Source organism: Salvelinus fontinalis, chromosome 10, assembly GCF_029448725.1.
Source record: "Salvelinus fontinalis isolate EN_2023a chromosome 10, ASM2944872v1, whole genome shotgun sequence".
Taxonomy (NCBI): Eukaryota; Metazoa; Chordata; class Actinopteri; order Salmoniformes; family Salmonidae; genus Salvelinus; species Salvelinus fontinalis.
The window spans coordinates 49,745,711-49,770,120 of NC_074674.1; the positions used below are offsets into that span (position 1 = coordinate 49,745,711).

Below are 24,410 nucleotides of genomic sequence, written 5' to 3' on the forward strand. Positions count from 1 at the left end.
TGAGCGGTCTTTCAGGTTATGTCGATATAGGACTCATTTTACTGTGGATATAGATATTTTTGTACCTGTTTCCTCCAGCATCTTCACAAGGACCAAAGCTGTTGTTCTGGGATTGATTTGCACTTTTCGCACCAAAGTAAGTTAATCTCCAGGAGACAGAACGCGTCTCCTTCCTGAGCGGTATGACGGCTGCGTGGTCCCACGTTGTTTATACTTGCGTACTATTGTTTTAACAGATGATGGTACCTTCAGGCGTTTGGAAATTGCTCCCAAGGATGAACCAGACTGGAGGTCTACAATGTTTTTTTTGAGGTCTTGGCTGATTTCTTTTGATTTTCCAATGATGTCAAGCAAAGAGGCACTGAGATTGAAGGTAGGTCTTGAAATACATCCACAGGTACACCTCCAATTGACTCAAATGATGTCAATTAGCCTATCAGAAGCTTCTAAAGCCATGACATCATTTTCTGGAATTTTCCAAGCTGCTCAAAGGCACAGTCAACTTAGTGTATGTAAACTTCTGACCAACTGGAATTGTGATACAGTGAGCTATAAGTGAAATAATCTGTAAACAATTGTTGGAAAAATTACTTGTGTCATGCACAAAGTAGAGGTCCTAACCGACTTACCAAAACTATAGTTTGTTAACAATAATTTGTGGAGTGGTTGAGAAACGAGTTTTAATGACTCCAACCTAAGTATGTAAACTTCCGACTTCAACTGTATATTCTTAATTCTATACTATTCTACGTTATCTTAATCACTTAATGTTGACATATCTGCATTACTCATGTGTATATACTATGTTCTATACTATTCTACTGTATCTTTGTCCGTTCCGCTCTGACATCGCTCGTCCATATGTATATAGTCTTAATTCATTCCCACTTAGATTTGTGTGTATTGGATATATGTTGTGTAGTTTGTTAGATATTACTTGTTTGATATTACTGCCCTGTCGGAGCTAGAAGCACAAGCATTTCATAACACCTGCAATAACATCTGCTAATCATGTGTATGTGACCAATAAAATTGGATTTGATGTGATACCTGTCATGTGTTTTATCTGTGTTCTCGTGATACCTATCAAATTGTATTAGTCACATGCGCCGAATACAAAAGGTTAATTACTTACGAGCCCCCAACCAACAACGCAGTTTAAAAAAAATATGGATAATAATAAGAAAAAAATTGTAATTAAAGAGCATCAGTAAAATAACAATAGTGAGACTATACACAGGGGGGTACCGGTACAGAGTCAATGTGTGGGGGCACCGGTTAGTTGAGGTAATGTGTACATGTAGGTAGGAAGTGATGACAATAACAGGGTGTGGCAGAGGTGTAAATAGAGGGGGGGGGGGGGGGTGCAGTCTGGGTAGCCATTTGATTAGATGTTCAGGAGTCTTATGGCTTGGGGGTAGAAGCTGTTTAGAACCCTATAGGACCTAGACATGGCGCACCGGTACCGCTTGCTGTGCGGTAGCAGAGAGAACAGTCTATGACTAGGGTGGCTGGAGTCTTTGAAAATGTTTAGGGCCTTCCTCTGACACCGCCTGGTATAGGTCCTGGATGGAAGCTTGGCACCATTGATGTATTGGGCCGTTCGCACCACCCTCTGTAGCGCCTTACGGTCGGAGGCCGGGCAGTTGCCGTTCACGGCGGTGATGCAACCGGTCAGGATGCTCTCGATGGTGCAGCTGTAGAACCTTTTGAGGATCTGAGGACCCATAACAAATCTTTTTAGTCTCCTGAGGGGGAATAGGTTTTGTCGTGACCTCTTCACGACTGTCTTGGTGTGCTTGGACCATGTTAGTGATGTGGACACCAAGGAACTTGAAGCTCTCAACCTGCTCCACTGCAGCCCCGTCGATGAGAATGGGGGCGTGCTCGGTAGTCTTTTTCCTGTAGTCCACAATCACCTCCTTTGTCTTGATCACGTTGAGGGTGAGGTTGTCCTGGCACCACATGGCCAGGTCTCTGACCTCCTCCCTCATGTGTTTTATCTCTGTGTTCTGATGTGATACCTGTCATGTGTTTTATCTCTGTGATCTGATCTGTCTGATACCTGTGGAAAAGTTACTCATCGAATTACATATTAGAACTTTACTAGAATCTCTGTGGGGTTACTAGTCCTTGAGTAAACCTCTGCCTTTACTGAGTTTAACCGAGGAGGAAGATTGACTGGCGTATAGCCGGACTTTGTCTACCAAGGCACTAATTCAGGGGTCTCCAAAATGTTCTAGCAAGAGAACTACTTAAAAAAAAACAGCTACAATTATTATTTTTAGCTTTCAAACAGGCACATTCTTCTCTTCTCCCTGCAACTGTCCCTGGGTCCTTGGTGTACAAGGTAATGTTTTCTGTTAATAAACAACTATGGGAGCCCTATTAAAAACAACAAAATCATGAGTTTTAGATTTTCCCAAATTATGTTTTCTCAGTGAAATTTTTCTGGTTTTTGATTTTTTGTTTGATTTTCACTCAAAATGAATTGTACATAGAGAAACAATGATATGGCTGTTAGAACAGGTTCTCTCCTGTTACCTCATCATGGCTGTTAGAACAGGTTCCCTCCTGTTACCTCATCATGGCTGTTAGAGCAGGTTCATTACCTCATCATGGCTGTTAGAGCAGGTTCTCTCCTGTTACCTCATCATGGCTGTTAGAACAGGTTCCCTCCTGTTACCTCATCATGGCTGTTACAATGATATTGGATGTTCTGGGTCGATGTCAATGCTTAAATCACATCTGAATATCATTTTCTGTTTTTGTCTGGAATATTTTGGGGTGTAATTCCTCTTTAATTGTGCATCTGGCCCTTTAATTGTGAATCTGGGGAGTGAGGAATGTGCTGATCTAGTGATGGTTCTGGACTGCTGCTGCTCAGTTCATGGCAGAGTTAACAAATAACAGATTCAAAATGTCTCAAACACAGTCACAATCAAAACCGTTACAAAGCGGTCAGACAAGTGAAAATTATGGTCAGTAAAGAACACTTTAAGCTCGTCTCTCAATTGCAAACAACGTGCCACTCCACTATGTCTCCCTGTCATGGCTTTTTCGCCATCAGTACAGATACAAACACATCTTGACCACCAAAGTCCATTTGATGTCACAAAGCTGTCCAGTACTTTAAAAATACCCTCTCCTGTTGTCCTGGTTTCCAGTGGTTTGCAGAAGAGAATGTCTTCCTTAATTGACCCCCCCCATAAACATAACGGGCATATACCGGGAGCTGTGCCAGGCCCGCCACGTCTGTTGACTCATCCAGCTGTAACTCATAGAATTCATTATGCAAAACAGTAATTGTTTCAAAACATCTCCTGGCATGTCAGTGATGCGTCGTGAAACAGTGTTGTTTGATGAAGGCAATGTCTGTATAGTTTATTGGCCTTTTCCCTCAGCATTGTCCCAACCATATCTGCAGTAGCAGGAAGAATTAAGTCCTCCACAATAGTATAGGGCTTGCCTGTCCTAGCCACTCGGTGTCTCACCATATAAGACGCTTCTAGCCCCTTCTTATTAATGGTATCTGTTGCTTTTATACATGTCTTACTACTCAAAAGTCGTCTTTATTCTCACTCAAAAAACTCCTGTGGCTTGTTTTTCAAATTGTCATGTTTCGTTCCTAAATGTCTGCGCAAGAGTGAAGGTTTCCCGCGAGAGAGTAACGGTTAATGTGATTGGATGTTAACTATTTCCCGTGAGAGAGTAACGGTTAATGTGATTGGATGTTAACTATTTCCCGTGAGAGAGTAACGGTTAATGTGATTGGATGTTAACTATTTCCCGTGAGAGAGTAACGGTTAATGTGATTGGATGTTAACTATTTCCCGTGAGAGAGTAACGGTTAATGTGATTGGATGTTAACTATTTGACCTGGCTACCTGTATTTAACATTGCGTTGTTATTTTGTTGAACACTAGATGGTTTAATGTTATTTTGGCAGTGAAACGAGGCTACTCAGGCGAGAAAAAAACCTCACCCAAATGTATTGTTGGAATTTATAATATATATATATTTTATAATATATATATATACAATTTTATTTGGCATACTCCCGACGGCACTGCGTGTACCCCTGGGGGTAGTAACCCACTGTGAATACCTGCTCTAGTAGGTACCATAACATTTAAAGGCCCTTTTATCAAAAGTGAGTTTACAAGTGTATCAACTTTCAAAGCAGAATTACTTTCCCATTGTTCCTAAAAAATGCAGTGTATGATATCCCATTTTGTAGCTCTGAGTCTCTACTTTATCCAATGTAAAAAACACAATTTCAAATTTTGCTACATAAGACCGAATCCAGGTCGTGAGTCACAAATGTCCCTTGCCCAGAAATGCATCACTCGTTCGTCCCAAGATTGTGTTTTCAGTCATCATGGAACCACTGGTAGCTGTTGTTTGTGCTTTATATGTATTACAGTCAATTATGATTGCATTTCATATCTTGGCTAGAAGACAATGCATCCGCAGACATCAAATACTAGCATCCGACAATGTCAGGTAAATGTCAGGTAAATTAAAATGTATAAGTGTGATGTCAGGGAAATGTGTATTCGCTAGCTAACGTTTCCAATAGCTACCTAAACAAAAAAATAATTACTTTTAAAATACGTGTTTTTGCCATCATGTCCATTAGTAGCAACATTTCTAACTTATTTACATTCGTTTTTACTTTCACTTGTATGATGACTTCTCCATATTGATATTGGTTTTACGTTTTGGCTGACTTTCTTAGCGGATGTACAATCATTGCAAATTGAATTATGGGGCGCTTCAGGCCCTGGAGTGAAAATAATTGTACACTCGATCACATACCAGGGCTGAGGGGCTTACATTTCCAACTTCCCTTGTTGGCTAAGTGTTTGGAAGAACTGCAAAAATGGCTACGGGGATTCCCTCAAGGCCATAATGTGATAATGTCTTTTGTGTTTTGTCTCACATGCCAAAAATGCAGCTGTGTTGATTATGTTATACACTTTCCATGCCACCGGAGTTTGACACTTGACTACAGTTTGCATTGAATTGTGGATCATACCCAACCCTAAAATATCAAAGTACTTCACTCGCTAAATCGAGGGCTGAGGGGGAAACGTTTGTGATTTCTGGACCACCACTTAAGATGCAATCAAACAGCATCCGTTTTCGACGGGCTGAGGGAGGAAACGGAGGGAGGAAACGACTGTGTTTGGGCTGCAACCCGAGACTGTTCTCAGGATCCGCCCGCTGTAACCATGGCGACAGGGACGCGGAGGCGTGCGCCTGCGCAGTGGTTCTCTCTGTATCCCGTTTTCAGGAGAATGCTACAAACGAGAGGCTAATGCCGCCAATGTTGTTCTCACGTTTTCCCATGGGAGATGTAAGTTTATGTCAGCTAGCTAACGGGGCTACCGCTAACTTTAACCTTATCTGGTACACTTGCTTTGTATGTTCTCTAGCGGTAGTTTAACATAACGGCCCGCCTGTCGCCCGGTTCGAGTGTGTGCGTTGTGTCGGGGGCAGAAGGATGAACGCGTCGCTCTCTAACGGCTTTCTGCTGAACGATGTTCTCCAGGAGGGCTTCACTGAGGTAACGTTACAACCTAGCTAGCTAGCTACCAACACCGTACTGGAAGAGTTGTGTGTGTGCTTGTTTCAGACTGGAAGATTATTTGGGCTCTTTCTTAGCTAAATGACTCTCCTTTACCAAACCAGTTAGCTAGCTTGTTGGGTAGTTCGTTTAGCTGGTTAGTTAGTTTAGTAGATGAGTAGAGGTTTAGTTGTGGGTCTGTGTTCAGGGTTCTGAAGTTAGCCTGATGATGAGCCAGACTAGAGCAGTGGTCGGTGTCGCCACCCTGAAAACTGCACTGGGGTCGCCAACATGTAAAAACACTTAACTCTACATATTATTCTATGGGACAATATATAAACGTTGTTGAGAAAGACAATTTGAAAGAAAGTGTTATTGAGTACATTTATTTATTGTTTTATTTTCATTTTGATAAGACATGAAAATGCAATTAATTGAAAGTTATATGTTGATGTAAAAATCTACATTTACCGATTTTAATCTTGTCGTTAGATTTGGGGTGGGGTGTCAGTGCAATAAATTATTGAGGAAAAAATTGGGTCCCCAGAAATTATTGGGGGGAAATGGGGTTCATGCTGATAAAGTTTGAATAACACTGGTTTAATCTATCAACAGCAAACCCACGTTTGCTTGTTAAAGGCTTAGGGCTGACCCCATTTAATCAACTGGTTGATTGTTTGGTTGATAGGCTGTTGGTCGACCTAGATTTCTTTAGTCAAGCAGTAGCATCAACAACAAAAAATGTCTGAGTGGACTAATCCATTGTGGAGGCCGTGGGGATGGCACAGTCCATCAGTCTAAGACATGTGCTACTGAAATTGTATATTCTTATTTTAACACGTTATATTACGTAACAACAATGGGGCAACATTGATATTATTTTATCCCGCGCTGGATAGTGGTCGCTGTCCATGGTTCTGAAACACATCAGTGAGCTGTTGAATTGGTACCTTTTCCTAGACCCCTCTAACTCAAATCTGGACCTCGAAGCCAGTTCCACTGCACCCCCCCCCCCCCCCCAGCTAGCATTAAACTTATCTTATAAAAAAACAATCAATCATTCATAATCACTAGTTATAACTACACATGGTTGATGATATTACTAGTTTATCTAGCGTGTCCTGCGTTGCATATAATCGATGCGGTGCGTATCGTTGCACCAATGTGTACCTAACCATAAACATCAATGCCTTTCTTAAAATCAATACACAGAAGTATATATTTTTAAACCTGCATATTTAGCTAAAAGTAATCCAGGTTAGCAGACAATATTAACCAGGTGAAATTGTGTCACTTTTCTTGCGTTCATTGCACGCCGAGTAAGTGTAAATGCAACAGTTTGGGCCGCCTAATTTGCCAGAATTTTACGTAATTATGACATAACATTGAAGGTTGTGCAGTGTAACAGGAATATTTAGACTTATGGATGCCACCCGTTAGATAAAATACGGAACGGTTCCGTATTTCACTGAAAGAATAAACGTCTTGTTTTCGAGATGATAGTTTCCGGATTCGACCATATTAATGACCTACGGCTCGTATTTCTGTGTGTTATTATGTTATAATTAAGTCTATGATTTGATAGAGCAGTCTGACTGAGCGATGGTAGGCACCAGCAGGCTCATAAGCATTCATTCAAACAGCCCTTCCGTGCGTTTTGCCAGCAGCTCTTCGTTGTGCTTCAAGCATTGCGCTGTTTATGACTTCAAGCCTATCAACTCCCGAGATTAGGCTGGTGTAACCGATGTGAAATGGCTAGCTAGTTAGCGGGTTGCGCACTAATAGCATTTCAAACGTCACTCGCTCTGAGACTTGGAGTAGTTATTCCCCTTGCTCTGCATGGGTAACGCTGCTTCGAGGGTGGCTGTTGTCGATGTGTTCCTGGTTCGAGCCCAGGTAGCGGCGAGGAGAGGGGATGGAAGCTATACTGTTACACTGGCAATTCTAAAGTGCCTATAAGAACATCCAATAGTCAAAGGTTAATGAAATACAAATGGTATAGAGAGAAATAGTCCTCTAATAACTACAACCTAAAACTTCTTACCTGGGAATATTGAAGACTCATGTTAAAAGGAACCACCAGCTTTCATATGTTCTCATGTTCTGAGCAAGGAACTTAAACGTTAGCTTTCTTACATGGCACATATTGCACTTTTACTTTCTTCTCCAACACTTTGTTTTTGCATTATTTAAACCAAATTGAACATGTTTCATTATTTATTTGAGGCTAAATTGATTGTATTGATGTATTATATTAAGTTAAAATAAGTGTTAATTCAGTATTGTTGTAATTGTCATTATTACAACCCAAAAAAAAAAAATCGTCCGATTAATCGGTAGCGGCTTTTTTTTGGTCCTCCAATAATCGGTATCGGTATCGGCGTTGAAAAATCATAATCGGTCGACCTCTACTCTGGACCTCATAGGTTAAGACTTGAGTACCCCTGTCCTAGACCATGTTGCTATGTGCATAATAGTTAAGTTAACCAGCATATTGGTGTTGAGAACAATGTGGCTGAGGCAGGAGGGCGGAGGCAGGAGGGCGGAGGCAGCAGGGCGGAGGCAGGAGGGCGGAGGCAGGAGGGCGGAGGCAGGAGGGAGGAGGCAGCAGGGAGGAGGAAGGTGGGCGGAGGCAGGAGGGCGGAGCCAGCAGGGCGGAGGCAGCAGGGCGGAGGCAGCAGGGCGGAGGCAGCAGGGCGGAGGCAGCAGGGCGGAGGCAGGAGGGCGGAGGCAGCAGGGAGGAGGCAGCAGGGCGGAGGAAGTAGGGCGGAGGCAGCAGGGAGGAGGGCGGAGGCAGGAGGGCGGAGGCAGGAGGGCGGAGACAGCAGGGCGGAGGCAGGAGGGCGGAGGCAGCAGGGCGGAGGCAGGAGGGCGGAGGCAGGAGGGCGGAGGCAGCAGGGCGGAGGCAGCAGGGCGGAGGCAGGAGGGCGGAGGCAGCAGGGCGGAGGCAGGAGGGCGGAGGCAGGAGGGCGGAGGCAGCAGGGCGGAGGAAGGTGGGCGGAGGCAGGAGGGCGGAGGCAGCAGGGAGGAGGCAGCAGGGCGGAGGCAGCAGGGAGGAGGGCGGAGGCAGGAGGGCGGAGCCAGCAGGGCGGAGGCAGCAGGGCGGAGGCAGCAGGGCAGAGGCAGGAGGGCGGAGGCAGCAGGGAGGAGGCAGCAGGGCGGAGGAAGTAGGGCGGAGGCAGCAGGGAGGAGGCAGGAGGGCGGAGGCAGCAGGGAGGAGGGCGGAGGCAGGAGGGCGGAGGCAGCAGGGCGGAGGCAGGAGGGCGGAGGCAGCAGGGCAGAGGCAGCAGGGAGGAGGCAGGAGGGCGGAGGGAGGAGGCAGCAGGGAGGAGGCAGGAGGGTGGAGGCAGCAGGGAGGAGGCAGGAGGGAGGAGGGCGGAGGCAGGAGGGCGGATGCAGCAGGGAGGAGGCATCAGTGTTGAGGAAGTAGGGCGGAGGCAGCAGGGAGGAGGGCGGAGGCAGGAGGGCGGAGGCAGCAGGGCGGAGGCAGGAGGGCGGAGGGAGGAGGGCGGAGGCAGCAGGGCGGAGGCAGGAGGCAGCAGGGCAGAGGCAGGAGGGCGGAGGCAGCAGGGAGGAGGCAGGAGGGAGGAGGCAGGAGGGAGGAGGCAGCAGGGCGGAGGCAGCAGGGAGGAGGCAGCAGGGAGGAGGCAGGAGGGAGGAGGCAGCAGGGCGGAGGCAGCAGGGAGGAGGCAGGAGGGAGGAGGCAGCAGGGCGGAGGCAGCAGGGCGGAGGAAGGAGGGCGGAGGGAGGAGGGCGGAGGCAGCAGGGCGGAGGCAGGAGGCAGCAGGGCAGAGGCAGGAGGGCGGAGGCAGCAGGGAGGAGGGAGGAGGGAGGAGGCAGGAGGGAGGAGGCAGCAGGGAGGAGGCAGGAGGGAGGAGGCAGCAGGGAGGAGGCAGGAGGGAGGAGGCAGCAGGGAGGAGGCAGGAGGGCGGAGGCAGGAGGGCGGAGGCAGCAGGGCGGAGGCAGGAGGGAGGAGGCAGGAGGGAGGAGGCAGGAGGGCGGAGGGAGGAGGGCGGAGGCAGCAGGGCGGAGGCAGCAGGGCGGAGGCAGGAGGGCGGAGGGCGGAGGCAGGAGGGCGGAGGCAGCAGGGCGGAGGCAGCAGGGCGGAGGGCGGAGGCAGCAGGGCGGAGGCAGGAGGGCGGAGGCAGCAGGGCGAGGGCGGAGGCAGCAGGGCGGAGGGCGGAGGCAGCAGGGCGGAGGGCGGAGGCAGCAGGGCGGAGGCAGCAGGGCGGAGGCAGCAGGGCGAGGGCGGAGGCAGCAGGGCGGAGGCAGAAGGGCGGAGGCAGGAGGGCGGAGGCAGCAGGGCGGAGGCAGGAGGGCGGAGGCAGCAGGGAGGAGGCAGGAGGGAGGAGGCAGCAGGGAGGAGGCAGGAGGGAGGAGGCAGCAGGGAGGAGGCAGGAGGGAGGAGGCAGCAGGGAGGAGGCAGGAGGGCGGAGGCAGCAGGGCGGAGGCAGGAGGCAGCAGGGCGGAGGCAGCAGGGAGGAGGCAGGAGGGAGGAGGCAGGCAGGGAGGGAGGCAGGAGGGAGGGAGGCAGGCAGGGAGGGAGGCAGGAGGGAGGAGGCAGGCAGGGAGGAGGCAGGAGGGCGGAGGCAGGAGGGCGGAGGCAGCAGGGCGGAGGCAGGAGGGAGGAGGCAGGAGGCAGGAGGGCGGAGGGAGGAGGGCGGAGGCAGCAGGGCGGAGGCAGCAGGGCGGAGGCAGGAGGGCGGAGGGCGGAGGCAGGAGGGCGGAGGCAGCAGGGCGGAGGCAGGCAGGGCGGAGGGCGGAGGCAGAGGGCGGAGGCAGGAGGGCGGAGGCAGGCAGGGCGAGGGCGGAGGGCGGAGGGCGGAGGGCGGAGGCAGCAGGGCGGAGGGCGGAGGCAGCAGGGCGGAGGCAGCAGGGCGAGGGCGGAGGCAGCAGGGGGAGGGCGGAGGCAGCAGGGCGGAGGCAGGAGGGCGGAGGGCGGAGGCAGCAGGGCGGAGGCAGCAGGGCGGAGGGCGGAGGCAGCAGGAGGGAGGCAGGCAGGGCGGAGGCAGCAAGGCGGAGCAGCAGGGCGGAGGCAGCAGGGCGGAGGCAGGAGGGCGGAGGCAGGAGGCAGGCAGGGCAGAGGCAGGCAGGGCGGAGGCAGCAGGGAGGAGGCAGGAGGGAGGAGGCAGGAGGGAGGAGGCAGCAGGAGGGAGGCAGGCAGGGAGGAGGCAGGCAGGGAGGGAGGCAGGAGGGAGGGAGGCAGGCAGGGCGGAGGCAGGCAGGGAGGAGGCAGGAGGGAGGAGGCAGCAGGGCGGAGGCAGGCAGGGCGGAGGAAGGAGGGCGGAGGGAGGAGGGCGGAGGCAGCAGGGCGGAGGCAGGAGGCAGCAGGGCAGAGGCAGGAGGGCGGAGGCAGCAGGGAGGAGGGAGGAGGGAGGAGGCAGGAGGGAGGAGGCAGCAGGGAGGAGGCAGGAGGGAGGAGGCAGCAGGGAGGAGGCAGGAGGGAGGAGGCAGCAGGGAGGAGGCAGGAGGGCGGAGGCAGCAGGGCGGAGGCAGGAGGGAGGAGGCAGGAGGGAGGAGGCAGGAGGGCGGAGGGAGGAGGGCGGAGGCAGCAGGGCGGAGGCAGCAGGGCGGAGGCAGGAGGGCGGAGGGCGGAGGCAGGAGGGCGGAGGCAGCAGGGCGGAGGCAGCAGGGCGGAGGGCGGAGGCAGCAGGGCGGAGGCAGGAGGGCGGAGGCAGCAGGGCGAGGGCGGAGGCAGCAGGGCGGAGGCAGCAGGGCGGAGGCAGCAGGGCGGAGGGCGGAGGCAGCAGGGCGGAGGCAGCAGGGCGGAGGCAGCAGGGCGAGGGCGGAGGCAGCAGGGCGGAGGCAGAAGGGCGGAGGCAGGAGGGCGGAGGCAGCAGGGCGGAGGCAGGAGGGCGGAGGCAGCAGGGAGGAGGCAGGAGGGAGGAGGCAGCAGGGAGGAGGCAGGAGGGAGGAGGCAGCAGGGAGGAGGCAGGAGGGAGGAGGCAGCAGGGAGGAGGCAGGAGGGCGGAGGCAGCAGGGCGGAGGCAGGAGGCAGCAGGGCGGAGGCAGCAGGGAGGAGGCAGGAGGGAGGAGGCAGCAGGGAGGAGGCAGGAGGGAGGAGGCAGCAGGGAGGAGGCAGGAGGGAGGAGGCAGGCAGGGAGGAGGCAGGAGGGCGGAGGCAGGAGGGCGGAGGCAGCAGGGCGGAGGCAGGAGGGAGGAGGCAGGAGGGAGGAGGCAGGAGGGCGGAGGGAGGAGGGCGGAGGCAGCAGGGCGGAGGCAGCAGGGCGGAGGCAGGAGGGCGGAGGGCGGAGGCAGGAGGGCGGAGGCAGCAGGGCGGAGGCAGCAGGGCGGAGGGCGGAGGCATTAGGGCGGAGGCAGGAGGGCGGAGGCAGCAGGGCGAGGGCGGAGGGCGGAGGCAGCAGGGCGGAGGGCGGAGGCAGCAGGGCGGAGGCAGGAGGGCGGAGGGCGGAGGCAGCAGGGCGGAGGCAGCAGGGCGGAGGGCGGAGGCAGCAGGGCGGAGGCAGCAGGGCGGAGGCAGCAAGGCGGAAGCAGCAGGGCGGAGGCAGCAGGGCGGAGGCAGGAGGGCGGAGGCAGCAGGGCGGAGGCAGCAGGGCGGAGGCAGCAGGGCGGAGGGCGGTGGCAGCCGGGCGGAGGCAGGAGGGCGGAGGCAGCAGGGCGGAGGCAGGAGGGCGGAGGCAGCAGGGAGGAGGCAGCAGGGCGGAGGCAGGAGGGCGGAGGCAGCAGGGCGGAGGCAGCAGGGAGGAGGCAGCAGGGCGGAGGCAGGAGGGAGGAGGCAGCAGTGGAGTTAGGAGACGAGAAAACAGCCCTTAAATTGTCAAAGAAAAGTGAGTAAAGAGGAAACCATAACTTAATTAGGTCTATAATCAATAGCCTAACTGTTAAATGTGCCTGGCTTTATAAAGCATCCATATTCTTCTACAGAAATAAGACAGATCCTTCTTCTGTTGCCTGTTTGAGTGTTTGTTTAACAGCCTACTGATTCCCTGAGCACCAAGACTCACACAACATGTTGGATAAACAAGTTCACAAATATGGCTGTTTTTAGTCTTTGCTGTAATAAAGGCTTTACTTTTGGTTTTGTTAGAGCTTCTCTGGTATTATTTATAATTTATTTAGTGTTGTTTACACTGTTCCTTCAGATTGTTAGTGTTACAATAATAGTAGTCTCTGTATAGTATCCTTGTATAACCACCAGGTCATTATCATTAGTAGTCTCTGTATAGCAGCCTGTATAACCACCAGGTCATTATCATTAGTAGACTTAGTATAGAACCACCAGGTCATTATCATTAGTAGACTCTGTATAGCAGCCTTGTATAACCACCAGGTCATTATCATTAGTAGACTCTGTATAGTAGCCTGTATAACCACCAGGTCATTATCATTAGTAGTCTCTGTATAGTAGCCTGTATAACCACCAGGTCATTATCATTAGTAGACTTAGTATAGAACCACCAGGTCATTTCATTAGTAGACTCTGTATAGTATCCTTGTATAACCACCAGGTCATTATCATTAGTAGTCTCTGTATAGTAGCCTGTATAACCACCAGGTCATTATCATTAGTAGACTTAGTATAGAACCACCAGGTCATTATCATTAGTAGACTTAGTATAGAACCACCATGTCATTATCATTAGTAGCCTTGTATAACCACCAGGTCATTATCATTAGTAGCCTCTGTATAGCAGCCTTGTATAACCACCAGGTCATTATCATTAGTAGCCTTGAATAACCACCAGGTCATTATCATTAGTAGCCTCTGTATAGCAGCCTTGTATAACCACCAGGTCATTATCATTAGTAGACTTAGTATAGAACCACCAGGTCATTATCATTAGTAGACTTAGTATAGAACCACCAGGTCATTATCATTAGTAGACTTAGTATAGAACCACCAGGTCATTATCATTAGTAGACTCTGTATAGTAGCCTTGTATAACCACCAGGTCATTATCATTAGTAGACTCTGTATAGTAGCCTTGTATAACCACCAGGTCATTATCATTAGTAGGCTCTGTATAGCAGCCTTGTATAACCACCAGGTCATTATCATTAGTAGTCTAGCGACTTACAGTAGAGTGCATACATTTTATTACATTTTTTACATACTGAGACAAGGATATCCCTACCGGCCAATCCCTCCCTAACCCCTAACCCGGACGACGCTATGCCAATTGTGCGTCGCCCCACGGACCCCGGTTGCGGCCGGCTGCGACAGAGCCTGGGCGTGAACCCAGAGACTCTGGTGGCGCAGCTAGCACTGCGATGCAGTGCCCTAGACCACTGCGTCACCCGGGAGACAGTCTCATCACACACCATATTGTAAAGGCTTTCGTCGGTGGAAGGAGAGAACCAAAGAGCAGCGTGGTTCGTGTTCATCTTAATTTAATAAAAATCAAAAAAACAGAACACTTCAAAATACAAAACAACAAAAGTGAAAACCGAAACAGTTCTATCTGGTGCAGACACACAAAGACTGAAGACAACCACCCACAAAACACAATAGAACACAGGCTACCTAAATATGGTTCCCAATCAGAGACAATGACTAACACCTGCCTCTGATTGAGAACCATATCAGGCCAAACGAGAAACCCCACATAGAAACACAAAACATAGATAATACCCACCCAACTCACGCCCTGACCAACACCAAAACAAAGAAAATACAAAAGAACTATGGTCAGAACGTGACACATACAAGTTATTCATAATTTGAAATGCAATCAAGCATTTTAGTTTTTAAATAAAATAACAAAGCAAACCTTGAACAATTCACATAAATAATAGACTAAATAAACCGGTCCATGTCGGCAACTGTTTTTAGTCTTTGCTGTAATAAAGCCCCCCCCCCCAAATTGTTTTTAGTCTTTGCTGTAATAAAGCCCCCCCCCCCCAAATTGTTTTTAGTCTTTGCTGTAATAAAGCCCCCCCCCCAAATTGTTTTTAGTCTTTGCTGTAATAAAGCCCCCCCCAAATTGTTTTTAGTCTTTGCTGTAATAAAGCCCCCCCCCCAAATTGTTTTTAGTCTTTGCTGTAATAAAGCCCCCCCCCAAATAGTTTTTAGTCTTTGCTGTAATAAAGCTCCCCCCCCCAAATTGTTTTTAGTCTTTGCTGTAATAAAGCCCCCCCCCAAATTGTTTTTAGTCTTTGCTGTAATAAAGCCCCCCCCCAAATTGTTTTTAGTCTTTGCTGTAATAAAGCCCCCCCCCAAATTGTTTTTAGTCTTTGCTGTAATAAAGCCCCCCCCCCAAAAAAAATTGTTTTTAGTCTTTGCTGTAATAAAGCCCCCCCCCAAAATTGTTTTTAGTCTTTGCTGTAATAAAGCCCCCCCCCCCCCAAATTTTTTTTAGTCTTTGCTGTAATAAAGCCCCCCCCCCCCCCCAAAATTGTTTTTAGTCTTTGCTGTTGTCACGTTCCTGACCTATTTCTGTTAGTTTGTTATGTGTGTTAGTTGGTCAGGACGTGAGTTTGGGTGGGCATTCTATGTTTTCTGTTTCTGTGTTGGTTTATTGGGTTGCCTGGTATGGCTCTTAATTAGAGGCAGGTGTTTGGCGGTCCTCTAATTAAGAGTCATATTTAGGTAGGTGTTTTCACAGTGTTCGTTGTGGGTGATGGTCTCCTGTGTCAGTGTATATGTTTGCACCATACGGGACTGTTTGCGGTTTGTTCGTTTTATGTAGTCTGTTCCTGTTCATTGCGTTCTTCACGTTATATGTAAGTTCGTCGTTCAGGTCTGTCTGCATCGTTTATTTGTTTTGTTTGTTTATGCAAGTTTAGTTTGTTTTTCCGTCGTGTTCAATAAATCATGTCATTTCACTACGCTGCGCCTTGGTTCGATCACTACTCCTCCTCTTCTGATGAAGAGGAGGAGGATTACCGTTACAGCTGTAATAAAGCCCCCCCCCAAATTGTTTTTAGTCTTTGCTGTAATAAAGCCTCCCCCCCAAATTGTTTTTAGTCTTTGCTGTAATAAAGCCTCCCCCCCCCCCAAATTGTTTTTACTTACACCCGACTCTGGTACGTGTATAATTTATTTACTGTTTACATTGTTCCAAACGGTCAGAAAAAGTATAATCTAACAGCACCTGTTTGGCAACAATATGGACGCAGCTCTTTACCTTCATGTTTTCCACAACTAGTCACATTTATTCCACACATCTGACTTCCCCTTTACCTCCCGAGAAACCAAACATTCCCCGTTTCGAGTTTATTTGTCACATTGCATCCATTTTCACATGTTCAGAGTTTGTTATAACCAATTTATTAACGTGATTATGAGATGCTGTAGGTCAGGCCCTATTGGTCAAGTGCATGCAGTGCTTAAAGAGAGCAAGGGTTGAGGCAATAGGGAATGTTTTTCCTAAACAAATGAAGTATTTTGGTAACAGAACTTTTCAGTCAGAAGTGTCTAATGATTTGGAAGATTCAGCAACACGGACAGCGCGATTCACACTGTTGATGTTCTGTGGTGGTCGCTGTAGCAGGGAGGAGAGAGAGACAGCAGGGAGGAGAGAGAGACAGCAGGGAGGAGAGAGAGACAGCAGGGAGGAGAGAGAGACAGCAGGGAGGAGAGAGAGACAGCTGGTGCTAGTCACACAGTCACTAGCTGTAGCAGGGAGGAGAGAGAGACAGCAGGGAGGAGAGAGAGACAGCAGGGAGGAGAGAGAGACAGCAGGGAGGAGAGAGAGACAGCAGGGAGGAGAGAGAGACAGCAGGGAGGAGAGAGAGACAGCTGGTGCTAGTCACACAGTCACTAGCTGTAGCAGGGAGGAGAGAGAGACAGCTGGTGCTAGTCACACAGTCACTAGCTGCAGCAGGGAGGAGAGAGAGACAGCTGGTGTTAGTCACACAGTCACTAGCTGCAGCAGGGAGGAGAGAGAGACAGCTGGTGTTAGTCACACAGTCACTAGCTGCAGCAGGGAGGAGAGAGAGACAGCTGGTGCTAGTCACACAGTCACTAGCTGTAGCAGGGAGGAGAGAGAGACAGCTGGTGCTAGTCACACAGTCACTAGCTGTAGCAGGGAGGAGAGAGAGACAGCTGGTGCTAGTCACACAGTCACTAGCTGTAGCAGGGAGGAGAGAGAGACAGCAGGGAGGAGAGAGAGACAGCAGGGAGGAGAGAGAGACAGCTGGTGTTAGTCACACAGTCACTAGCTGTAGCAGGGAGGAGAGAGAGACAGCTGGTGCTAGTCACACAGTCACTAGCTGTAGCAGGGAGGAGAGAGAGACAGCTGGTGCTAGTCACACAGTCACTAGCTGTAGCAGGGAGGAGAGAGAGACAGCAGGGAGGAGAGAGAGACAGCAGGGAGGAGAGAGAGACAGCTGGTGTTAGTCACACAGTCACTAGCTGTAGCAGGGAGGAGAGAGAGACAGCTGGTGCTAGTCACACAGTCACTAGCTGTAGCAGGGAGGAGAGAGAGACAGCTGGTGCTAGTCACAGTCACTAGCTGTAGCAGGGAGGAGAGAGAGACAGCTGGTGCTAGTCACACAGTCACTAGCTGTAGCAGGGAGGAGAGAGAGACAGCTGGTGCTAGTCACACAGTCACTAGCTGTAGCAGGGAGTAGAGAGAGACAGCAGGAAGGAGAGAGAGACAGCTGGTGTTAGTCACACAGTCACTAGCTGTAGCAGGGAGGAGAGAGAGACAGCTGGTGCTAGTCACAGTCACTAGCTGTAGCAGGGAGGAGAGAGAGACAGCAGGGAGGAGAGAGAGACAGCTGGTGTTAGTCACACAGTCACTAGCTGTAGCAGGGAGGAGAGAGAGACAGCTGGTGCTAGTCACAGTCACTAGCTGTAGCAGGGAGGAGAGAGAGACAGCTGGTGCTAGTCACAGTCACTAGCTGTAGCAGGGAGGAGAGAGAGACAGCTGGTGCTAGTCACACAGTCACTAGCTGTAGCAGGGAGTAGAGAGAGACAGCAGGAAGGAGAGAGAGACAGCTGGTGCTAGTCACACAGTCACTAGCTGTAGCAGGGAGTAGAGAGAGACAGCAGGGAGGAGAGAGAGACAGCTGGTGCTAGTCACACAGTCACTAGCTGTAGCAGGGAGGAGAGAGAGACAGCTGGTGTTAGTCACACAGTCACTAGCTGTAGCAGGGAGGAGAGAGAGACAGCAGGGAGGAGCGAGAGACAGCTGGTGCTAGTCACACAGTCACTAGCTGCAGCAGGGAGGAGAGAGAGACAGCAGGGAGGAGAGAGAGACAGCTGGTGTTAGTCACAGTCACTAGCTGCAGCAGGGAGGAGAGAGAGACAGCTGGTCACAGTGACTAGCTGTAGCAGGGAGGAGAGAGAGACAGCAGGGAGGAGAGAGAGACAGCTGGTGCTAGTCACAGTCACTAGCTGTAGCAGGGAGGAGAGAGAGACAGCTGGTGTTAGTCACACAGTCACTAGCTGTAGCAGGGAGGAGAGAGAGACAGCTGGTGTTAGTCACAGTCACTAGCTGTAGCAGGGAGGAGAGAGAGACAGCTGGTGCTAGTCACAGTCACTAGCTGTAGCAGGGAGGAGAGAGAGACAGCAGGGAGGAGAGAGAGACAGCTGGTGCTAGTCACACAGTCACTAGCTGTAGCAGGGAGGAGAGAGAGACAGCAGGGAGGAGAGAGAGACAGCTGGTGCTAGTCACACAGTCACTAGCTGTAGCAGGGAGGAGAGAGAGACAGCAGGGAGGAGAGAGAGACAGCAGGGAGGAGAGAGAGACAGCTGGTGCTAGTCACACAGTCACTAGCTGTAGCAGGGAGGAGAGAGAGACAGCAGGGAGGAGAGAGAGACAGCTGGTGTTAGTCACAGTCACTAGCTGTAGCAGGGAGGAGAGAGAGACAGCTGGTGTTAGTCACACAGTCACTAGCTGCAGCAGGGAGGAGAGAGAGACAGCTGGTGTTAGTCACAGTCACTAGCTGTAGCAGGGAGGAGAGAGAGACAGCAGGGAGGAGAGAGAGACAGCTGGTGTTAGTCACAGTCACTAGCTGTAGCAGGGAGGAGAGAGAGACAGCTGGTGCTAGTCACAGTCACTAGCTGTAGCAGGGAGGAGAGAGAGACAGCTGGTGCTAGTCACACAGTCACTAGCTGTAGCAGGGAGGAGAGAGAGACAGCTGGTGCTAGTCACACAGTCACTAGCTGTAGCAGGGAGGAGAGAGAGACAGCTGGTGTTAGTCACACAGTCACTAGCTGTAGCAGGGAGGAGAGAGAGACAGCTGGTGCTAGTCACACAGTCACTAGCTGTAGCAGAGAGGAGAGAGAGACAGCTGGTGTTAGTCACACAGTCACTAGCTGTAGCAGGGAGGAGAGAGAGACAGCTGGTGTTAGTCACACAGTCACTAGCTGTAGCAGGGAGGAGAGAGAGACAGCTGGTGTTAGTCACAGTCACTAGCTGTAGCAGGGAGGAGAGAGAGACAGCTGGTGCTAGTCACACAGTCACTAGCTGTAGCAGGGAGTAGAGAGAGACAGCAGGGAGGAGAGAGAGACAGCTGGTGCTAGTCACACAGTCACTAGCTGTAGCAGAGAGGAGAGAGAGACAGCTGGTGTTAGTCACACAGTCACTAGCTGTAGCAGGGAGGAGAGAGAGACAGCTGGTGCTAGTCACAGTCACTAGCTGTAGCAGGGAGGAGAGAGAGACAGCAGGGAGGAGAGAGAGACAGCAGGGAGGAGAGAGAGACAGCAGGGAGGAGAGAGAGACAGCTGGTGCTAGTCACACAGTCACTAGCTGCAGCAGGGAGGAGAGAGAGACAGCTGGTGTTAGTCACACAGTCACTAGCTGTAGCAGGGAGGAGAGAGAGACAGCAGGGAGGAGAGAGAGACAGCTGGTGCTAGTCACAGTCACTAGCTGTAGCAGGGAGGAGAGAGAGACAGCAGGGAGGAGAGAGAGACAGCTGGTGTTAGTCACACAGTCACTAGCTGCAGCAGGGAGGAGAGAGAGACAGCTGGTGCTAGTCACAGTCACTAGCTGTAGCAGGGAGGAGAGAGAGACAGCTGGTGTTAGTCACACAGTCACTAGCTGCAGCAGGGAGGAGAGAGAGACAGCTGGTGCTAGTCACAGTCACTAGCTGTAGCAGGGAGGAGAGAGAGACAGCTGGTGCTAGTCACACAGTCACTAGCTGTAGCAGGGAGGAGAGAGAGACAGCTGGTGCTAGTCACAGTCACTAGCTGTAGCAGGGAGGAGAGAGAGACAGCTGGTGTTAGTCACACAGTCACTAGCTGTAGCAGGGAGGAGAGAGAGACCGCTGGTGCTAGTCACACAGTCACTAGCTGTAGCAGGGAGGAGAGAGAGACAGCTGGTGTTAGTCACACAGTCACTAGCTGTAGCAGGGAGGAGAGAGAGACAGCAGGGAGTAGAGAGAGACAGCTGGTGTTAGTCACACAGTCACTAGCTGTAGCAGGGAGGAGAGAGAGACAGCTGGTGCTAGTCACACAGTCACTAGCTGTAGCAGGGAGGAGAGAGAGACAGCAGGGAGGAGAGAGAGACAGCTGGTGCTAGTCACACAGTCACTAGCTGTAGCAGGGAGGAGAGAGAGACAGCTGGTGTTAGTCACACAGTCACTAGCTGTAGCAGGGAGGAGAGAGAGACAGCAGGGAGGAGAGAGAGACAGCAGGGAGGAGAGAGAGACAGCAGGGAGGAGAGAGAGACAGCTGGTGCTAGTCACAGTCACTAGCTGTAGCAGGGAGGAGAGAGAGACAGCTGGTGCTAGTCACACAGTCACTAGCTGTAGCAGGGAGGAGAGAGAGACAGCTGGTGTTAGTCACACAGTCACTAGCTGTAGCAGGGAGGAGAGAGAGACAGCTGGTGCTAGTCACAGTCACTAGCTGTAGCAGGGAGGAGAGAGAGACAGCTGGTGCTAGTCACACAGTCACTAGCTGTAGCAGGGAGGAGAGAGAGACAGCTGGTGCTAGTCACACAGTCACTAGCTGTAGCAGGGAGGAGAGAGAGACAGCTGGTGCTAGTCACACAGTCACTAGCTGTAGCAGGGAGGAGAGAGAGACAGCTGGTGTTAGTCACACAGTCACTAGCTGTAGCAGGGAGGAGAGAGAGACAGCTGGTGTTAGTCACACAGTCACTAGCTGTAGCAGGGAGGAGAGAGAGACAGCTGGTGCTAGTCACACAGTCACTAGCTGCAGCAGGGAGGAGAGAGAGACAGCAGGGAGGAGAGAGAGACAGCTGGTGCTAGTCACAGTCACTAGCTGTAGCAGGGAGGAGAGAGAGACAGCTGGTGTTAGTCACACAGTCACTAGCTGTAGCAGGGAGGAGAGAGAGACAGCAGGGAGGAGAGAGAGACAGCAGGGAAGAGAGAGAGACAGCAGGGAGGAGAGAGAGACAGCAGGGAGGAGCGAGAGACAGCTGGTGCTAGTCACACAGTCACTAGCTGTAGCAGGGAGGAGAGAGAGACAGCAGGGAGGAGAGAGAGACAGCAGGGAGGAGAGAGAGACAGCAGGGAGGAGAGAGAGACAGCAGGGAGGAGAGAGAGACAGCAGGGAGGAGCGAGAGACAGCTGGTGCTAGTCACACAGTCACTAGCTGTAGCAGGGAGGAGAGAGAGACAGCAGGGAGGAGAGAGAGACAGCAGGGAGGAGAGAGAGACAGCAGGGAGGAGAGAGAGACAGCAGGGAGGAGCGAGAGACAGCTGGTGTTAGTCACACAGTCACTAGCTGTAGCAGGGAGGAGAGAGAGACAGCAGGGAGGAGAGAGAGACAGCTGGTGTTAGTCACACAGTCACTAGCTGTAGCAGGGAGGAGAGAGAGACAGCTGGTGTTAGTCACACAGTCACTAGCTGTAGCAGGGAGGAGAGAGAGACAGCTGGTGCTAGTCACACAGTCACTAGCTGCAGCAGGGAGGAGAGAGAGACAGCAGGGAGGAGAGAGAGACAGCTGGTGCTAGTCACACAGTCACTAGCTGTAGCAGGGAGGAGAGAGAGACAGCTGGTGCTAGTCACAGTCACTAGCTGTAGCAGGGAGGAGAGAGAGACAGCAGGTGTTAGTCACACAGTCACTAGCTGTAGCAGGGAGGAGAGAGAGACAGCTGGTGCTAGTCACAGTCACTAGCTGTAGCAGGGAGGAGAGAGAGACAGCAGGGAGGAGAGAGAGACAGCTGGTGCTAGTCACAGTCACTAGCTGTAGCAGGGAGGAGAGAGAGACAGCTGGTGTTAGTCACAGTCACTAGCTGTAGCAGGGAGGAGAGAGAGACAGCTGGTGCTAGTCACAGTCACTAGCTGTAGCAGGGAGGAGAGAGAGACAGCTGGTGTTAGTCACAGTCACTAGCTGTAGCAGGGAGTAGAGAGAGACAGCTGGTGCTAGTCACAGTCACTAGCTGTAGCAGGGAGGAGAGAGAGACAGCTGGTGCTAGTCACACAGTCACTAGCTGTAGCAGGGAGGAGAGAGAGACAGCAGGGAGGAGAGAGAGACAGCTGGTGCTAGTCACAGTGACTAGCTGTAGCAGGGAGGAGAGAGAGACAGCTGGTGCTAGTCACACAGTCACTAGCTGTAGCAGGGAGGAGAGAGAGACAGCTGGTGCTAGTCACACAGTCACTAGCTGTAGCAGGGAGGAGAGAGAGACAGCAGGGAGGAGAGAGAGACAGCTGGTGCTAGTCACAGTCACTAGCTGTAGCAGGGAGGAGCGAGAGACAGCTGGTGTTAGTCACACAGTCACTAGCTGCAGCAGGGAGGAGAGAGAGACAGCAGGGAGGAGAGAGAGACAGCTGGTGTTAGTCACAGTCACTAGCTGTAGCAGGGAGGAGAGAGAGACAGCTGGTGTTAGTCACACAGTCACTAGCTGCAGCAGGGAGGAGAGAGAGACAGCTGGTGCTAGTCACAGTCACTAGCTGCAGCAGGGAGGAGAGAGAGACAGCTGGTGTTAGTCACAGTCACTAGCTGTAGCAGGGAGGAGAGAGAGACAGCTGGTGCTAGTCACACAGTCACTAGCTGTAGCAGGGAGTAGAGAGAGACAGCAGGGAGGAGAGAGAGACAGCTGGTGCTAGTCACACAGTCACTAGCTGTAGCAGGGAGTAGAGAGAGACAGCAGGGAGGAGAGAGAGACAGCTGGTGCTAGTCACACAGTCACTAGCTGCAGCAGGGAGGAGAGAGAGACAGCTGGTGCTAGTCACACAGTCACTAGCTGTAGCAGGGAGGAGAGAGAGACAGCAGGGAGGAGAGAGAGACAGCTGGTGTTAGTCACACAGTCACTAGCTGTAGCAGGGAGGAGAGAGAGACAGCTGGTGTTAGTCACACAGTCACTAGCTGTAGCAGGGAGGAGAGAGAGACAGCTGGTGTTAGTCACACAGTCACTAGCTGTAGCAGGGAGGAGAGAGAGACAGCAGGGAGGAGAGAGAGACAGCTGGTGCTAGTCACACAGTCACTAGCTGCAGCAGGGAGGAGAGAGAGACAGCTGGTGCTAGTCACAGTCACTAGCTGTAGCAGGGAGGAGAGAGAGACAGCTGGTGTTAGTCACACAGTCACTAGCTGTAGCAGGGAGGAGAGAGAGACAGCTGGTGCTAGTCACAGTCACTAGCTGTAGCAGGGAGGAGAGAGAGACAGCTGGTGCTAGTCACACAGTCACTAGCTGTAGCAGGGAGGAGAGAGAGACAGCTGGTGTTAGTCACACAGTCACTAGCTGTAGCAGGGAGGAGAGAGAGACAGCTGGTGCTAGTCACACAGTCACTAGCTGTAGCAGGGAGGAGAGAGAGACTACTGGTGCTAGTCACACAGTCACTAGCTGTAGCAGGGAGTAGAGAGAGACAGCTGGTGCTAGTCACACAGTCACTAGCTGTAGCAGGGAGGAGAGAGAGACAGCTGGTGCTAGTCACACAGTCACTAGCTGTAGCAGGGAGGAGAGAGAGACAGCTGGTGCTAGTCACAGTCACTAGCTGTAGCAGGGAGGAGAGAGAGACAGCTGGTGCTAGTCACACAGTCACTAGCTGTAGCAGGGAGGAGAGAGAGACAGCTGGTGCTAGTCACACAGTCACTAGCTGTAGCAGGGAGGAGAGAGAGACAGCTGGTGTTAGTCACACAGTCACTAGCTGTAGCAGGGAGGAGAGAGAGACAGCAGGGAGGAGAGAGAGACAGCTGGTGCTAGTCACAGTCACTAGCTGTAGCAGGGAGGAGAGAGAGACAGCTGGTGCTAGTCACACAGTCACTAGCTGTAGCAGGGAGGAGAGAGAGACAGCAGGGAGGAGAGAGAGACAGCTGGTGTTAGTCACACAGTCACTAGCTGCAGCAGGGAGGAGAGAGAGACAGCTGGTGCTAGTCACACAGTCACTAGCTGCAGCAGGGAGGAGAGAGAGACAGCTGGTGTTAGTCACACAGTCACTAGCTGTAGCAGGGAGGAGAGAGAGACTGCTGGTGCTAGTCACACAGTCACTAGCTGTAGCAGGGAGGAGAGAGAGACAGCAGGGAGGAGAGAGAGACAGCAGGTGCTAGTCACACAGTCACTAGCTGCAGCAGGGAGGAGCGAGAGACAGCAGGGAGGAGAGAGAGACAGCTGGTGCTAGTCACACAGTCACTAGCTGTAGCAGGGAGGAGAGAGAGACAGCTGGTGCTAGTCACACAGTCACTAGCTGCAGCAGGGAGGAGAGAGAGACAGCAGGGAGGAGAGAGAGACAGCTGGTGTTAGTCACAGTCACTAGCTGCAGCAGGGAGGAGAGAGAGACAGCTGGTGTTAGTCACAGTCACTAGCTGTAGCAGGGAGGAGAGAGAGACAGCTGGTGCTAGTCACAGTCACTAGCTGCAGCAGGGAGGAGAGAGAGACAGCTGGTGTTAGTCACAGTCACTAGCTGTAGCAGGGAGGAGAGAGAGACAGCTGGTGCTAGTCACAGTCACTAGCTGTAGCAGGGAGGAGAGAGAGACAGCTGGTGTTAGTCACACAGTCACTAGCTGTAGCAGGGAGGAGAGAGAGACA

The 24,410-nt window shown here is 51.9% G+C and overlaps 1 protein-coding gene across 2 annotated transcripts in view; it reads left to right on the forward strand.

Annotated features, from left to right (window-relative positions):
* The first annotated feature begins 5,258 nt into the window (after positions 1 to 5,258).
* Positions 5,259 to 24,410, forward strand: part of LOC129864247 (dixin-like) — a 180,362-nt gene continuing 161,210 nt past the window's right edge. For both annotated transcript variants that reach the window (XM_055936955.1, XM_055936954.1), the window contains exon 1: positions 5,259 to 5,572. In XM_055936955.1, coding sequence (XP_055792930.1) covers positions 5,510 to 5,572 — 63 coding nt within the window. In that variant the 5' untranslated portion in view covers positions 5,259 to 5,509. The remainder of the gene's footprint in view (positions 5,573 to 24,410) is intronic.